Source organism: Schistocerca cancellata, chromosome 8 (genome assembly GCF_023864275.1).
Source record: "Schistocerca cancellata isolate TAMUIC-IGC-003103 chromosome 8, iqSchCanc2.1, whole genome shotgun sequence".
NCBI classification, from domain to species: Eukaryota; Metazoa; Arthropoda; class Insecta; order Orthoptera; family Acrididae; genus Schistocerca; species Schistocerca cancellata.
The window spans coordinates 17,043,398-17,059,367 of record NC_064633.1 but is presented as its reverse complement, the minus strand read 5'-3'; the positions used below and the strand labels follow the sequence as shown (position 1 = coordinate 17,059,367).

Sequence of the window (15,970 nt, the reverse complement as noted above, 5' to 3'; positions counted from 1 at the left end):
CAAGACAAGAATTTTTAAATACCAATTATACTGACGTGATAAAAGAAAATTAGAAATACTATAATTGCGTAAGGAAAGCAGAATTACACTCTAATACAAGAACACAAGCCAGATGCTTTGTTGACTGAACCTGTAATGATGCATTATTTGAGATACAGAAATATTAAAAAGAAAAAAAACAGGGAATTTGTTACCTTCAGATATTGACGAAAAGCACTCAGATCATTACAATATCTCCATTGGAACAACATCTGCTATCTCTCCCATCAAACCACTGCATAAAACATGGAACAACACTCTCCACTACCACATCTCACTCCGACTTCACGGCAAGCAGTGTCCACCACAACTTCTCGGCAAGAACTGCCTGCCGCTACTTCTCAATAATCACTGCCAGTGGAGGCGGCGGAACAAAACTCTCTGGCGCGATCTCTGGCGCTGTGGCTCAGTGTAGCCACCTTTCAACAGCAACGATCGGCAATTGTGTTACTTTTTGATGAAACGAAAAGGCTTGTTGTGACTCAGAGGCGTTTTCGACAACAGTTTAACACACGATGGGTCCTTTGCAAGAAGATCATCTACAGGTCGTACGATAAATTTGTACAGGAAGGAACAGTGTTGGAAGCGAAGCGACCTCGGCCTAAGCCTGTTTGTTCGCCGGAGAATACTGAAGCAGTACGAGTTTCTGTACAGAGAAGTCCCGGGAAATCGTGTAGAAAGGCAGCAGTGCAACTGGGAATATCCAGACGCTCCTTTCAACACATTCTTGAAAGTGACCTCCATGTGTACTCATACAAGATGACCCTTCAACACGCAGTGGCTCATGCAAGATGCCGGCCGTGGTGGTCTAGCGGTTCTGGCGCTGCAGTCCGGAACCGCGGGACTGCTACGGTCGCAGGTTCGAATCCTGCCTCGGGCATGGGTGTGTGTGATGTTCTTAGGTTAGTTAGGTTTAAGTAGTTCTACGTTCTAGGGGACTTATGACCTAAGATGTTGAGTCCCATAGTGCTCAGAGCCATTTGAACCATTCATGCAAGATGGAGCAAGGCCACATACTGCAAACACTGTGTTGGAGTTTTTTCACGAGCATTTCGACATGCGGATCATTTCACTCAGGTTTCCAGGTCGCTTCAATGACGGATAAAATTGGCCGCCCAATATTCCAGACCTCAATCCATGTGACTTTTTTCTTTCGGGGTACCTAAAGGAAAAAAATTTTCCCGAAACGTCCACGTGACTTAATGGAGCTCAGAAGATTTATTCTTCAAGCTTGCAGTGATATTACGGAAGACATGTGCCGTCTGGTAACTTCACTGTTCGTTTGCAGGCAGTTAGGAAACGGAATGGTGGACATATTGAGCATGTGCTGAGTTAGAACAAATCTCCATGGACGGCTCTTCATTGTAGAATATGTTCCTTTCAGATTGTGTTGACAATAAAGTTTATATTCAAAAACAAAATAGTAACACATTTCGTGCGCCACCCTGTAGTCTGAAACCTGCCCAGGCAAGATGCGAGTGGTGGCTGTGGCGGCGCTGCTAGCGGCGGCGGCGGCGGCGGCGTGTAGCGACTCCAGCCTCGGAGAACTGGCAGACCTGGAGTCGGCGAGCGACGGCGTGCGCCACCGGATTCTGTCGCGCCGGCGCCGCTACCTCGTCTACCCGGAAGGCAGCTCCCTGCAGGTAGGTCCCACAGCACGCGAATGTCCTACGTACGCATCGTTCAGGCGCTGTGTCGAGCATCGTCGCCTAAAAGTATAGTGTATCTGTTAACTTAAAGGACAGCAACGCTTGTATTGCCTGTCTCAATAGTACGAGGGCAATTCAATAAGTAATGCAACACATTTTTTTTCTGAAACAGGGGTTGTTTTATTCAGCATTGAAATACACCAGGTTATTCCCCAATCTTTTAGCTACACAACACTATTTTTCAACGTAATCTCCATTCAATGCTACGGCCTTACGCCACCTTGAAATGAGGGCCTGTATGCCTGCACAGTACCATTCCACTGGTCGGTGTCGGAGCCAACGTCGTACTGCATCAATAGCTTCTTCATCATCCGCGTAGTGCCTCCCACGGATTGCGTCCTTCATTGGGCCAAACATATGGAAATCCGACGGTGCGAGATCGGGGCTGTAGGGTGCATGTGGAAGAACAGTCCACTGAAGTTTTGTGAGCTCCTCTCGGGTGCGAAGACTTGTGTGAGGTCTTGCGTTGTCATGAAGAAGGAGAAGTTCGTTCAGATTTTTGTGCCTACGAACACGCTGAAGTCGTTTCTTCAATTTCTGAAGAGTAGCACAATACACTTCAGAGTTGATCGTTTGACCATGGGGAAGGACATCGAACAGAATAACCCCTTCAGCGTCCCAGAAGACTGTAACCATGATTTTACCGGCTGAGGGTATGGCTTTAAACTTTTTCTTGGTAGGGGAGTGGGTGTGGCGCCAGTCCATTGATTACCGTTTTGTTTCAGGTTCGAAGTGATGAACCCATGTTTCATCGCCTGTAACAATCTTTGACAAGAAATTGTCACCCTCAGCCACATGACGAGCAAGCAATTCCGCACAGATGGTTCTCCTTTGCTCTTTATGGTGTTCGGTTAGACAACGAGGGACCGAGCGGGAACAAACCTTTGAATATCCCAACTGGTGAACAATTGTGACAGCACTACCAACAGAGATGTCAAGTTGAGCACTGAGTTGTTTGATGGTGATCCGTCGATCATCTCGATGGAGTGTGTTCGCACGCTCCGCCATTGCAGGAGTCACAGCTGTGCACGGCCGGCCCGCACGCGGGAGATCAGACAGTCTTGCTTGACCTTGCGGCGCTGATGACACACGCTTTGCCCAACGACTCACCGTGCTTTTGTCCATTGCCAGATCACCGTAGACATTTTGCAAGCGCCTATGAATATCTGAGATGCCCTGGTTTTACGCCAAAAGAAACTCGATCACTGCCCGTTGTTTGCAACGCAAATCCGTTACAGACGCCATTTTAACAGCTCCGTACAGCGCTGCCACCTGTCGGAAGTCAATGAAACTATACGAGACGAAGCGAGAATGTTTGAAAATATTCCACAAGAAATTTCCGGTTTTTTCAACCAAAATTGGCCGAGAAAAAAAATCTGTTGCATTACTTATTGAACTGCCCTCGTACAATGGAGTGCAAAACTTAAGGACGGCAGTAACTTTCGCATGGTGTGTCACTGCCGAGTAAGGTAGCTCGATGGAACTCGGACCATTCATAGGACGAACTGCAACAGTACCGCGAGGTGATCAAAGTCATGGAACACCTCCTCATATAACGTCCTCATATGACGTCCTCATATAACGTCCGCAAGGCGTTCGATACAGTTCCCCACAGTCGTTTAATGAACAAAGTAAGAGCATATGGACTATCAGACCAATTGTGTGATTGGATTGAGGAGTTCCTAGATAACAGGACGCAGCATGTCATTCTCAATGGAGAGAAGTCTTCCGAAGTAAGAGTGATTTCAGGTGTGCCGCAGGGGAGTGTCATAGGACCGTTGCTATTCACAATATACATAAATGACCTGGTGAATGACATCGGAAGTTCACTGAGGCTTTTTGCAGATGATGCTGTGGTGTATCGAGAGGTTGTAACAATGGAAAATTGTACTGAAATGCAGGAGGATCTGCAGCGAATTGACGTATGGTGCAGGGAATGGCAATTGAATCTCAATGTAGACAAGTGTAATGTGCTGCGAATACACAGAAAGATAGATCCTTTATCATTTAGCTACAAAATAGCAGGTCAGCAACTGGAAGCAGTTAATACCATAAATTATCTGGGAGTACGCATTAGGAGTGATTTAAAATGGAATGATCATATAATGTTGATCGTCGGTAAAGCAGATCCCAGACTGAGATTCATTGGAAGAATCCTAAGGAAATGCAATCCGAAAACAAAGGAAGTAAGTTACAGTACGCTTGTTCGCCCACTGCTTGAATACTGCTCAGCAGTGTGGGATCCGTACCAGATAGGGTTGATAGAAGATATAGAGAAGATCCAACGGAGAGCAGCGCGCTTCGTTACAGGATCATTTAGTAATCGCGAAAGCGTTACGGAGATGATAGATAAACTCCAGTGGAAGACTCTGCAGGAGAGACGCTCAGTAGCTCGGCACGGGCTTTTGTCAAAGTTTCGAGAACATACCTTCACCGAAGAGTCAAGCAGTATATTGCTCCCTCCTACGTATATCTCGCGAAGAGACCATGAGGATAAAATCAGAGAGATTAGAGCCCACACAGAGGCATACCGACAATCCTTCTTTCCACGAACAATGCGAGACTGGAATAGAAGGGAGAACCGATAGAGGTACTGAAGGTACCCTCCGCCAAACACCGTCAGGTGGCTTGCGGAGTATGGATGTAGATGTAGATGTAGATGTAGATACCTCCTTTTGTCCGGCGTAGCGCAGCGTCTCGACGTGGCATGGACTCAACAAGTCGTTGGAAGTCCGCTGAAGAAATACTGAACCACCTCTACAGCCGTCCATAACTTCGAAAGTGTCACAGGTGCATGATTTTGTACACGAACTGACATCTCGATTATGTCGATCTGAGTCAATGAATCATTCGGCTGAACTGTCCAGAATGATTTTCAAAGCAGTCGTGAACAATTGGGTGCCGGTGACATGGCGCACTGTAGTCCATAAAAACTCCGTTGTTGTTGGAGAACATGAACACCATGAGTGGTTGCCAATGGTCTCTAAGAAGCCGAAGATAACCGGAGACCCAGTCCATTACATGTAAACACGCTCCACACCATCAAGGAACCACCACCAGCTTCTACAGCGCCTTGTTGGCAAACTGGCTCCGTGGTTTCGTGGAGCCTGCGCGACACTCGAACAATACCATCAGCTATTACCATCTGAAATTGGGACTCATCTGACCATGGCACGGTTTTCCAGTCGTCTTGCTTGCAAGCAATGTCGTGCTGTTAGGAAATGCACTCCCGTCTGTTGTCCGCTGCCGTAGCCTATTAACACCAGATTTGACATCACTGTCGTTCGTCGTACGTTCCACATTGATTTCTGCTGTTATCTCACGGAGTGTTGCTTGTCTGTTTGCACTGACAACTCTACGCGATCGCTATTTCTCTAGCTCGGTAAGTGAAGGCCACCGGACACTGGGAGGTAATGCCTGAAATGTGGTGTTCCCGACACACTCCTGACACTGTGGATCTCAGAATTTTGAATTCCCTAAGGATTTCCGAAATGGAATGTCCCAAGCGTCTAGCTAGAAGTACCATTCCCCGTTCAAAGTACGTTAATTCCCGGCGTGCGGCCATAATCAAGTCGGAAGACTTTTTCACAGGCATCACTTGAGTCCAAACGACAGCTCTGCCAGTGCACTATTGTTTTATACTTGGTGTATGGAATGCTACCGCCATCGGTATTTGTCCATATCGCTGTGTCGTGACTTTTGTTACCTCAGTGTACAGTACAGTACGGGTGTTAACTGAAGGCGTTCACAATGAGATGGACAGAAATGACACTGTCATTGGAAGACATCTACTGTACCGAAGCCAGCACGGCTCATAATGATCAGGGTAAGCGATCATCACTGACAGCTATGCATGTTCTGCGAAGTGCTTCCACGCTGGCCACAAGATTAAGAAGAGGTTCTTGTCTCCACCACCGTGGTTGACAACTGCTTGGCCGTCGTTCGTCCGTAAGGACGCACTGCAGTACTTCTCCCCAACTCCCCAACACATCCCACACGCCCTGGTCGGGTTTTAAGTCGAGCGAACTGATGAGTCAGTTCTTTTGCCGGATATAGTCTTTTTCCAAGAGCTCCCCCATTTGCATTGTTCAATGCTGTCGCGGATTCTCATCCATAAGAGTGAATTCAGGGCCCAATGCGTTCCTGAAGAGACACACATGCCGACAGGTGTGTGTCCAGTATTCACATGTCTGGAGTTCAGTAAGTCCATGCAACATTATACTTCCCCACACCAGGAGTACGAAAAAGACAATGTTCCTGGCTGCATTAGGTGCTCGCATCTCTCGCGATGTGAGGGTACGTCCAACACTGTTGAGCACCATTGTTTCACAAATCCATCAAGGTGGAACCATGTCTCGTCAGAACAAAACCAATCTCCGAGTTCTTTCTCATATAGCATCAGAAATGAGATGAAACTCCGACGGAATGCAACACGTTTTCCACTATCTTGCAACATATGAATAGCAGCATTCTGTAAGGATGTCCCTTTAGCTGCTTATTTACCAGTGGTTACTGGCAGAAACAATCTTTTTTAGGTAGACTACCTAGCTTGTCAGTGATGTGATAGCGGAATCCTGAGTTTTACTGGCAGCTACTGAACTCTTGCGACCACCATGAGTATACAGTTTTAAATAGCTCAAATTTCCTAATTTGTAGCCTACCTGTGTGACTCATGCCTTTTGCGTGCTCTTCTGGCTGGAAGATATTCCTTATTCGTGATTACACAGTTCAGAGAACTGCAGTTTTTGTTGACGGCAAGTACTGATATGTCTTTAAAAAACATGTGTAGTTTTAGACTGCAACCACTGGTAAGTGGCAATGAACGTGAAACGGTGGCATCATATAACGTGGAGTTTTCGTGATCTGGTTATTGTCAGTGTCACAATACTGAACAGAATTATTGACAGAGAAGATAAAATGAGTTTGAGGATCACTAACGCTAGTACTGGAGGACTTGTGAAGACATAGGTATAATCCCAACGATAAAATCAAATAAAGTAGTACGCATCAGCTGCTATAAACTAGACGTTACATAAGCTAAACAGATAAATCAGCCTGCACATATGCCTCTCAGAAAGTATCAAAAAAGTGTGCATTATCTAGTACAGTGAGATACTCTCATCGTGTAAATGTACCAGAGATGTAGTACCGGGCTCTGCATGAGTAATAATAACTTTTTTGCGTAGTACAAGATGAAACAGTTTTAATTTTACTAGTCGTTTCCGTGCGAAACTACATACACTAAAAATACTGCAGAATAACTGTTTACTGAAACTGCTTGTACTTACGTTAATTTGGCATCTACAAGAATGTAGTAGTGTTAAGAAAATAATAATACTAGAAATGGTTTGTTGCTGATAAGGAAAGGGTTAAGCAGCTGTGCAGTGTGCTATGGACATTACCGAATTAGGAACCAGACTAGCTGGATATATGTATCACAGAATTTGTGGACTTTAAAGAGTACGCAGCTTGCACATTGAACATTTTGGCCGAACACTTTTGAATCGCTCTGCGACTTTTCCTGGCTTCTAGAACTCGTGCGAATCCTAGCACTATGGTTGATACTTGTTGTGTCTAGACAAGACAGCCTAGACACAATGAGAGGAAGCCGAAAGGCACGCGCTTAAACTCACGCAGGCTGGCGTGAGGTCTGAAACAGGATACGTAATGAATGCTATAAAGAAAAGTACGTAGCTTCTGGAATACTTAACTTTAATCCAAATTTGTAGAACATCGCTCTTGATGATACATTAATAGAATCTCAATATCTATACTGGTAATGGGGCGTTGCTAGGTCGTAGCAAATGTAGCTGAAGGCTTTGCTAACTATCGTCTCGGCAAATGAGAGCGTAATTCTCAGTGAACCATGGCTAGCAACGTAGGCTGTACAACTGGGGCGAGTGCTAGTATCTGTCTCTAGACCTGCCGTGTGGCGGCGCTCGGTCTGCCATCACTGACAGTGGCGACACGCGGGTCCGTCGTATACTAGCGGACCGCGGCCGATTTAAAAGCTACCACCTAGCAAGTGTGGTGTCTGGCGGTGACACCACAATACTAATCACCGAACAGGGGGCCCTCATAGTGATGCCATTCATTCCTGTTCCACACCACTCGCAAGACGTTGATTAGGACAAGTGAATTGCGTGTATGAGGTGTACAGTGTCGTACAGTGGTTGCGTTCCTCTCCCCTGCAGCTGGTCTACTGTCTGACGGTGCCCACGATCGTCCCGGTGCCCTTCTTCAAGTTTGGGTGGACTCTCGGCCTGGCGTGGGAGCTGCCCAGCGACGGCAAGCAGATCGTGGAGTACAAGAAGAAGCTCCGCCAGGCGCTCCGCAAGCCCACGACCGAGCCGCCGCCCCCTCCACCGCCGGACCACCACGACCACGACCACCACGCGGACGGGTATCCGGGCTTCGACGAGTACAGCCACCACTTCGGCTACGACCACATGCACCAGGGCGAGGTGCTGATGCACCGCAGAGACCGTAGGACGCTCTACGCCAAGGCAGAAGGCGCTTTCAGCAGGTAGGTGCTCGTCCGTACTTGGAGAATACTCACGTTTCACATGACGCACCTTAGCAAAATTTACCTGTCACTGCAGGTGGCGCCAGGTGACGGAGCTACATAGAACTCCGACTGTTACCTTTGAGCATTCACATTACTTTATGGAACTACACTTGAGCATCTTTCAATTTCTGTAAAAAACTGGGTGCTTAATGGTCAGTCACTTATGTACACCGAGCGAAGTGGTGCAGTGGCTAGCACACTGGACTCGAGTACGGGAGGGCGACCATTCAAACCCACGTCCGGCCATCCTGATTTAGGTTTTCGTGGTTGCCCTAAATCGTTTCAGGCAAATGCCGGGATGGTTCCTTTGAAAGGGCACGGCCGACTTCATTCCTCATCCTTGCCTAACCCTATGGGACCGATGACCTCTCTGTTTGGTCCCCTCCCACAAACCAGCCAACCAACTTCTCCCCACATCTCATGAATACTGTCGTGTATCTTTCTTCTCCTTCTCCTACAATGAATGGCTTTACCATCCCCTAAGCGATGTTTCATGAACAGATTTTTCACTCAGATTAGGCTAGGCACGTGCTGTTTAAGCTTCCTGACAGCTAAAAGCTGTTTCTCAGACCAGTATTAAAACTGGACTCTTAGATGGGAATCATACCACACTTCACAGACCGACTCAGGTCTTGGATTTGCCAGCCGCTATCCTACCATGACGCATGCTCAGAGCCCATTCAAATAGTATACAAGCGGTTCAAATCCTGGTCGCCTGAAAAAGTTTTCATCACTTTTAGCTGGCAATGAGTGAAGCGATTGTACAGTAAAATTCCTGATCGACAGACTTCACGTTAATACCATGGACTAAATTCCAAAACTGTGTGCAGTGTCTCGTTCAGTGAAAGTATTGGCGCTTCACTGTTCTGTCTGCCAGATGGGGACTCTAAGCTTGAGGACCGTCTTTGTGCTACTCGACTGGAGCTGAGTATGTGCTGGCATTGGATTTTGCCCCCTCCCCCCACTCCCCTCTATGCATCCTCCATGGCAACACAACACTGCAAACTGCACAAAATCTCATCACGGTCTCCCAAACAAGGCAGATACTTCCACACAACACAGACACTTCACGATAGATCGCTGGAAGACAACACAAAACCGTCACCACTAGGCCCTTGGCCATACCTGTAATTCGGGATTCCTGTAGCTGCCCACCCTCTACCCCTTCCTAACTCATTCTCTAAATTGTCTACATGTAGCTACATAAAACAATTTTTACTGGTGCTTATGAAACTTTTGCCCGTTTGATAACGTCCTTGTAACATTTATTGTGTGAAAATGTTCACTGATTCATTGTGGAACACGTAATGAAGTAGATTACCTACGGTAACTAGCGAATAATTTCCTAAGGCCACTAAAAATAGCGAGGATGGAAATCCATTTCAGGGTCTTCAAGGATAGGACCTACATCTCTCGACGTTATCTACACTCCTGGAAATGGAAAAAAGAACACAATGGAAAAAAAGACCCACCATACTTGCTCCGGACACTGCGAGAGGGCTGTACAAGCAATGATCACACGCACGGCACAGCGGACACACCAGGAACCGCGGTGTTGGCCGTCGAATGGCGCTAGCTGCGCAGCATTTGTGCACCGCCGCCGTCAGTGTCAGCCAGTTTGCCGTGGCATACGGAGCTCCATTGCAGTCTTTAACACTGGTAGCATGCCGCGACAGCGTGGACGTGAACCGTATGTGCAGTTGACGGACTTTGAGCGAGGGCGTATAGTGGGCATGCGGGAGGCCGGGTGGACGTACCGCCGAATTGCTCAACACGTGGGGCGTGAGGTCTCCCCAGTACATCGATGTTGTCGCCAGTGGTCGGCGGAAGGTGCACGTGCCCGTCGACCTGGGACCGGACCGCAGCGACGCACGGATGCACGCCAAGACCGTAGGATCCTACGCAGTGCCGTAGGGGACCGCACCGCCACTTCCCAGCAAATTAGGGACACTGTTGCTCCTGGGGTATCGGCGAGGACCATTCGCAACCGTCTCCATGAAGCTGGGCTACGGTCCCGCACACCGTTAGGCCGTCTTCCGCTCACGCCCCAACATCGTGCAGCCCGCCTCCAGTGGTGTCGCGACAGGCGTGAATGGAGGGACGAATGGAGACGTGTCGTCTTCAGCGATGAGAGTCGCTTCTGCCTTGGTGCCAATGATGGTCGTATGCGTGTTTGGCACCGTGCAGGTGAGCGCCACAATCAGGACTGCATACGACCGAGGCACACAGGGCCAACACCCGGCATCATGGTGTGGGGAGCGATCTCCTACACTGGCCGTACAGCACTGGTGATCGTCGAGGGGACACTGAATAGTGCGCGGTCCATCCAAACCGTCATCGAACCCATCGTTCTACCATTCCTAGACCGGCAAGGGAACTTGCTGTTCCAACAGGACAATGCACGTCCGCATGTATCCCGTGCCACCCAACGTGCTGTAGAAGGTGTAAGTCAACTACCCTGGCCAGCAAGATCTCCGGATCTGTCCCCCATTGAGCATGTTTGGGACTGGATGAAGCGTCGTCTCACGCGGTCTGCACGTCCAGCACGAACGCTGGTCCAACTGAGGCGCCAGGTGGAAATGGCACGGCAAGCCGTTCCACAGGACTACATCCAGCATCTCTACGATCGTCTCCATGGGAGAATAGCAGCCTGCATTGCTGCGAAAGGTGGATATACACTGTACTAGTGCCGACATTGTGCATGCTCTGTTGCCTGTGTCTATGTGCCTGTGGTTCTGTCAGTGTGATCATGTGATGTATCTGACCCCAGGAATGTGTCAATAAAGTTTCCCCTTCCTGGGACAATGAATTCACGGTGTTTTTATTTCAATTTCCAGGAGTGTAGTTGCTGAGTACTGTTCTAAACGTGCAGAAATGCGTGCTTAATGTCTTCCATTCTTGTGACCATAATTTCAATTTATATTGGTGGTTATGAGGACTGCGGCCAACAAAGTATAGCCTTCTGTAAACTTAAGGCCCAGCAGCGCTTGTATTGGTAGTTTCTTTTGTCCAGTGGTGTGCCAATCTTAAGGACGAAATTGACTTTCGCATGCGAAGTAACACAGGTCGATGCAAGTTGGAACTGCTAGAGCATAGTATAGTGTAGAAGGTAACTGAAAGAAACACGCAATGAGACAAACAGAAATAACAGTTTTAATCAGAGATAATAAGTAAGCTGAAGTCGTCGCCATTTATGATGGTTCCTGGACATTACAGGAGATGGAACATGATTCCTAACAGGGTGTGTGATTACCACAGACAGCAATGCACTGTCCGCAACGTGTTACCATGCTAGCCACAGGCTGGTATAGGACCTCTTGTGGCACGGCGTTACGTTCGTCCACCAGTGCAGCTGGTAACTGCTGTATGGTCACTGGTGCCTGTGGACGTGCTGTGATACGTCCCAACGCATCTCAGACACTTCCGGTGGGATCTAAGTTGGGGGAATGGGCAGTCCATCCTCTCATTCCAAGATCTCCAGACGTGCGCTATTGGATGTGGTTAGGCATTGTCATCGATAACAACAATGAAAAGATACACTTAGTGAAGGAGCAAAGTATCAGAATAACGTTGACCGGTGTGTTCAAACATTTCGACTTCAGTCCGCCAATGTAACTTTATGCCTCCGCACTCTGTAACACCAGGGCCATGAAAAACTATCACGTTCGACAGTGTCCCGGGATACATTACTTCTTCCCACCTCTCACCATATTATGTTACTTCCAGTATCACTACTCAGACCGAATCTGCTCTCTTCCGAGGAAAGGACGCGGTCCCACTGCTCGCTGGTCCAGAAGCGCTGCTCGTGGTACCATGGCAAACAGTGCCTCCGATGTGCGGGTGTCAGCTGAACGCACCATACACGTCGTCTGGCGAAGATGCCACCACCTGCATTCCCCGCGTCACTGCCAAGCGCGTTAAGGGGTTGTAACTGCGCTCGCTGTTTGACAGTTGTTCCTTCTTGCCTGTTGGCCAATGAAGCGGTCACCTGTTGGTCCAGTTGACCATGGTCGGCAACCTCCTCTCCTTCGGGCACCACTGCCTGTGGTTCGGAACGCTCCCCATGCACGTGAAACAATGCTGTGAGCAGTACCAAACTCCTGGGCAACACTCGTCACACATCTACATCTACATCTACATCCATAATCCGCAAGCCACCTGACGGTGTGTGGCGGAGCGTACCTTGAGTACCTCTATCGGTTCTCCCTTCTATTCCAGTCTCGTATTGTTCGTGGAAAGAAGGATTGTCGGTATGCCTCTGTGTGGGCTCTAATCTCTCTGATTTTATCCTCATGGTCTCTTCGCGAGATATACGTAGGAGGGAGCAATATACTGCTTGACTCTTCGTTGAAGGTATGTTCTCGAAACTTTGACAAAAGCCCGTACCGAGCTACTGAGCGTCTCTCCTGCAGAGTCTTCCACTGGAGTTTATCTATCATCTCCGTAACGCTTTCGCGATTACTAAATGATCCTGTAACGAAGCGCGCTGCTCTCCGTTGAATCTTCTCTATGTCTTGTATCAACACTATCTGGTACGGATCCCACACTGCTGAGCAGTATTCAAGCAGTGGGCGAACAAGTGCACTGTAACCTACTTCCTTTGTTTTAGGATTGCATTTCCTTAGGATTCTTCCAAAGAATCTCAGTCTGGCATCTGCTTTACCGACGATCAACATTATATGATCATTCCATTTTAAATCACTCCTAATGCGTACTCCCAGATAATTTATGGTATTAACTGCTTCCAGTTGCTGACCTGCTATTTTGTAGCTAAATGATAAAGGATCTATCTTTCTGTGTATTCGCAGCACATTACACTTGTCTACATTGAGATTCAATTGCCATTCCCTGCACCATGCGTCAATTCGCTGCAGATCCTCCTAAATTTCAGTACAATTTTCCATTGTTACAACCTCTCGATACACCACAGCATCATCCGCAAAAAGCCTCAGTGAACTTCCGATGTCATCCACCTGGTCATTTATGTATATTGTGAATAGCAACGGTCCTATGACACTCCCCTGCGGCACACCTGAAATCACTCTTACTTCGGAAGACTTCTCTCCATTGAGTATAATATGCTGCGTCCTGTTATCTAGGAACTCCTCAATCCAATCACACAATTGGTCTGATAGTCCATATGCTCTTACTTTATTCATTAAACGACTGTGGGGAACTGTATCGAACGCCTTGCGGAAGTCAAGAAACACGGCATCTACCTGTGAACCCGTGTCTATGGCCCTCTGAGTCTCGTGGACGAATAGCGCGAGCTGGGTTTCACATGACCGTCTTTTTCGAAACCCATGCTGATTCCTACAGAGTAGATTCCTAGTCTCCAGAAAAGTCATTATACTCGAACACAATACGTGTTCCAAAATTCTACAACTGATCGACGTTAGAGATATAGGTCTATAGTTCTGCACATCTGTTCGACGTCCCTTCTTGAAAACGGGGATGACCTGTGCCCTTTTCCAATCCTTTGGAACGCTACGCTCGTCTAGAGGCCTACGGTACACCGCTGCTAGAAGGGGGGCAAGTTCCTTCGCGTACTCTGTGTAAAATTGAACTGGTATCCCATCAGGTCCAGAGGCCTTTCCTCTTTTGAGCGATTTTAATTGTTTCTTTATCCCTCTGTCGTCTATTTCGATATCTACCATTTTGTCATCTGTGCGACAATCTAGAGAAGGAACTACAGTGCAATCTTCCTCTGTGAAACAACTTTGGAAAAAGACATTTAGTATTTCGGCCTTTAGTCTGTCAGCCTCTGTTTCAGTAGCATTTTGGTCACAGAGTGTCTGGACATTTTGTTTTGATCCACCTACCGCTTTGACATAAGACCAAAATTTCTTAGGATTTTCTGTCAAGTCAGTACATAGAACTTTACTTTCGAATTCATTGAACGCCTCTCGCATAGCCCTCCTCACACTACATTTCGCTTCGCGTAATTTTTGTTTGTCTGCAAGGCTTTGGCTATGTTTATGTTTGCTGTGAAGTTCCCTTTGCTTCCGCAGCAGTTTTATAACTCGGTTGTTGTACCACGGTGACTCTTTTCCATCTCTTACTATCTTGCTTGGCACATACTCATCTAACGCATTATGTACGACGGTTTTGAACTTTGTCCACTGATCCTCAACACTATCTGTACTTGAGACAAAACTTTTGTGTTGAGCCAACAGGTACTCTGAAATCTGCTTTTTGTCACTTTTTCTAAACAGACTTCGTCCTCCTCCCAGTTTTCCGATGCTTCTTTTCAATGCGTAGTCATACAGATATTGTCTCCGGGCTATGTTATAATGAAGAACGCCACCACAGAACGTCGTAGCTCCTTGCAAGTTGACACACACTGTCTTCTCCCGTTCCTAAACCCGCCTTGTGCAGCGGGGCCAGGTCCATTTGGCACTATACTCACACTGACCTCACATTGTGTGTCGTCAAGCTATCTGTACACGGCTAGAAGGCTTCTGGCAACATGCACCAGCTCTTTCATCAATTTCGACAGCGTTATTAGTATGTCATATTACTTTATCTACCTCTTCCTTGAGATTTGGAGAGCAGTGTACTTTTCGTTGAGATTTGGAGAGCAGTGTACTACAAATGTAAGTAGTGCACTTTGATTTTACGAGTGTGGGAGCTCTATATGAAGCACATGAAAATTGATAGAAACGTTCCACCATTGCACAACATCTTTAACTAAAAGTTGCACATCCTGCAAATATTTTTTCGTGAAACATTCATTGTATCGTTTTTATTTCTTTTTCTTCTTTTTTTTTACTTTTGAATACTTTTTAAAGTATGTATGTAGAACTGGAAAGGGATCCTAACCAAGGCTCGACATGCGTTACGTACCAAGAATAATGGAGATGTAACCCTTGTGCGCAATCTTTGGTTAAGCCACCTCACAAGGACAATTATAAATATAAAAATTATAGGGTCGCCACCAGCCCAAGCCCTTCCTAATAATTAAGAAAAGACCGAACTGGAAATTATCAGTTCAATTAAATTAAGAAATTAATTACAAGAATGCAATTTTTTAAAGACACTAACAAGATGAACAGCATTGTATGTCGTATATCAATAAGCTTGTTTAATTAAATCGAATTTTCCTCCCAGTTTTGTTCATCACAAGCAAGCAGATTAACTTAAAAAAATCAGGGAATAGAAAATTAATTTTAAAACTGGCAGCAATTAGAAAGATGAAGGACGTAGAGTTTATCTTTTACGTAGCACATTTATTTCATTACTGAATTTGATATACATCCTATGAATACACATGACTGGTGCCTGAATGAAAAATTTTACTAAATAATTCGCCAAAAATGGTAGAATAGCGCAATTAAAAAAAGGAAAAACACAATCATTCAATCATTCCACCTACATACCCACGACAGAAACAGTTCAGAGAGATACCTATCACCATTATGCTCATGGACTAGCTTGGAAAGAGGTTTATCCGATTCGCAAGGTTTGTATAGTAGATATACGACATGGAATCCGCGCCTGCCGCTTACGAACGGCCGAACTTCAGCACGTGGTAAACTTGATTACGAGTAAACTGTTCAGAATTTAGACATTAAACCAGGCACAAATGTAAGAAATTTTAATGGTGCAATAGGAGAATGATTTTGCCGTCACGATATAAAATTAACTCAGCAAG

At 46.6% G+C, this 15,970-nt stretch overlaps 1 protein-coding gene across 1 annotated transcript in view; it reads left to right on the top strand.

Annotated features, from left to right (window-relative positions):
- Nucleotides 1-1,511: 1,511 nt before the first annotated feature.
- The window catches only part of LOC126094974 (uncharacterized), a 71,320-nt gene continuing 56,861 nt past the window's right edge, over nt 1,512-15,970 (top strand). Inside the window, exons 1-2 of the mRNA XM_049909629.1 lie at nt 1,512-1,682; nt 7,943-8,100. Coding sequence (XP_049765586.1) covers nt 1,512-1,682; nt 7,943-8,100 — 329 coding nt within the window. The remainder of the gene's footprint in view (nt 1,683-7,942; nt 8,101-15,970) is intronic.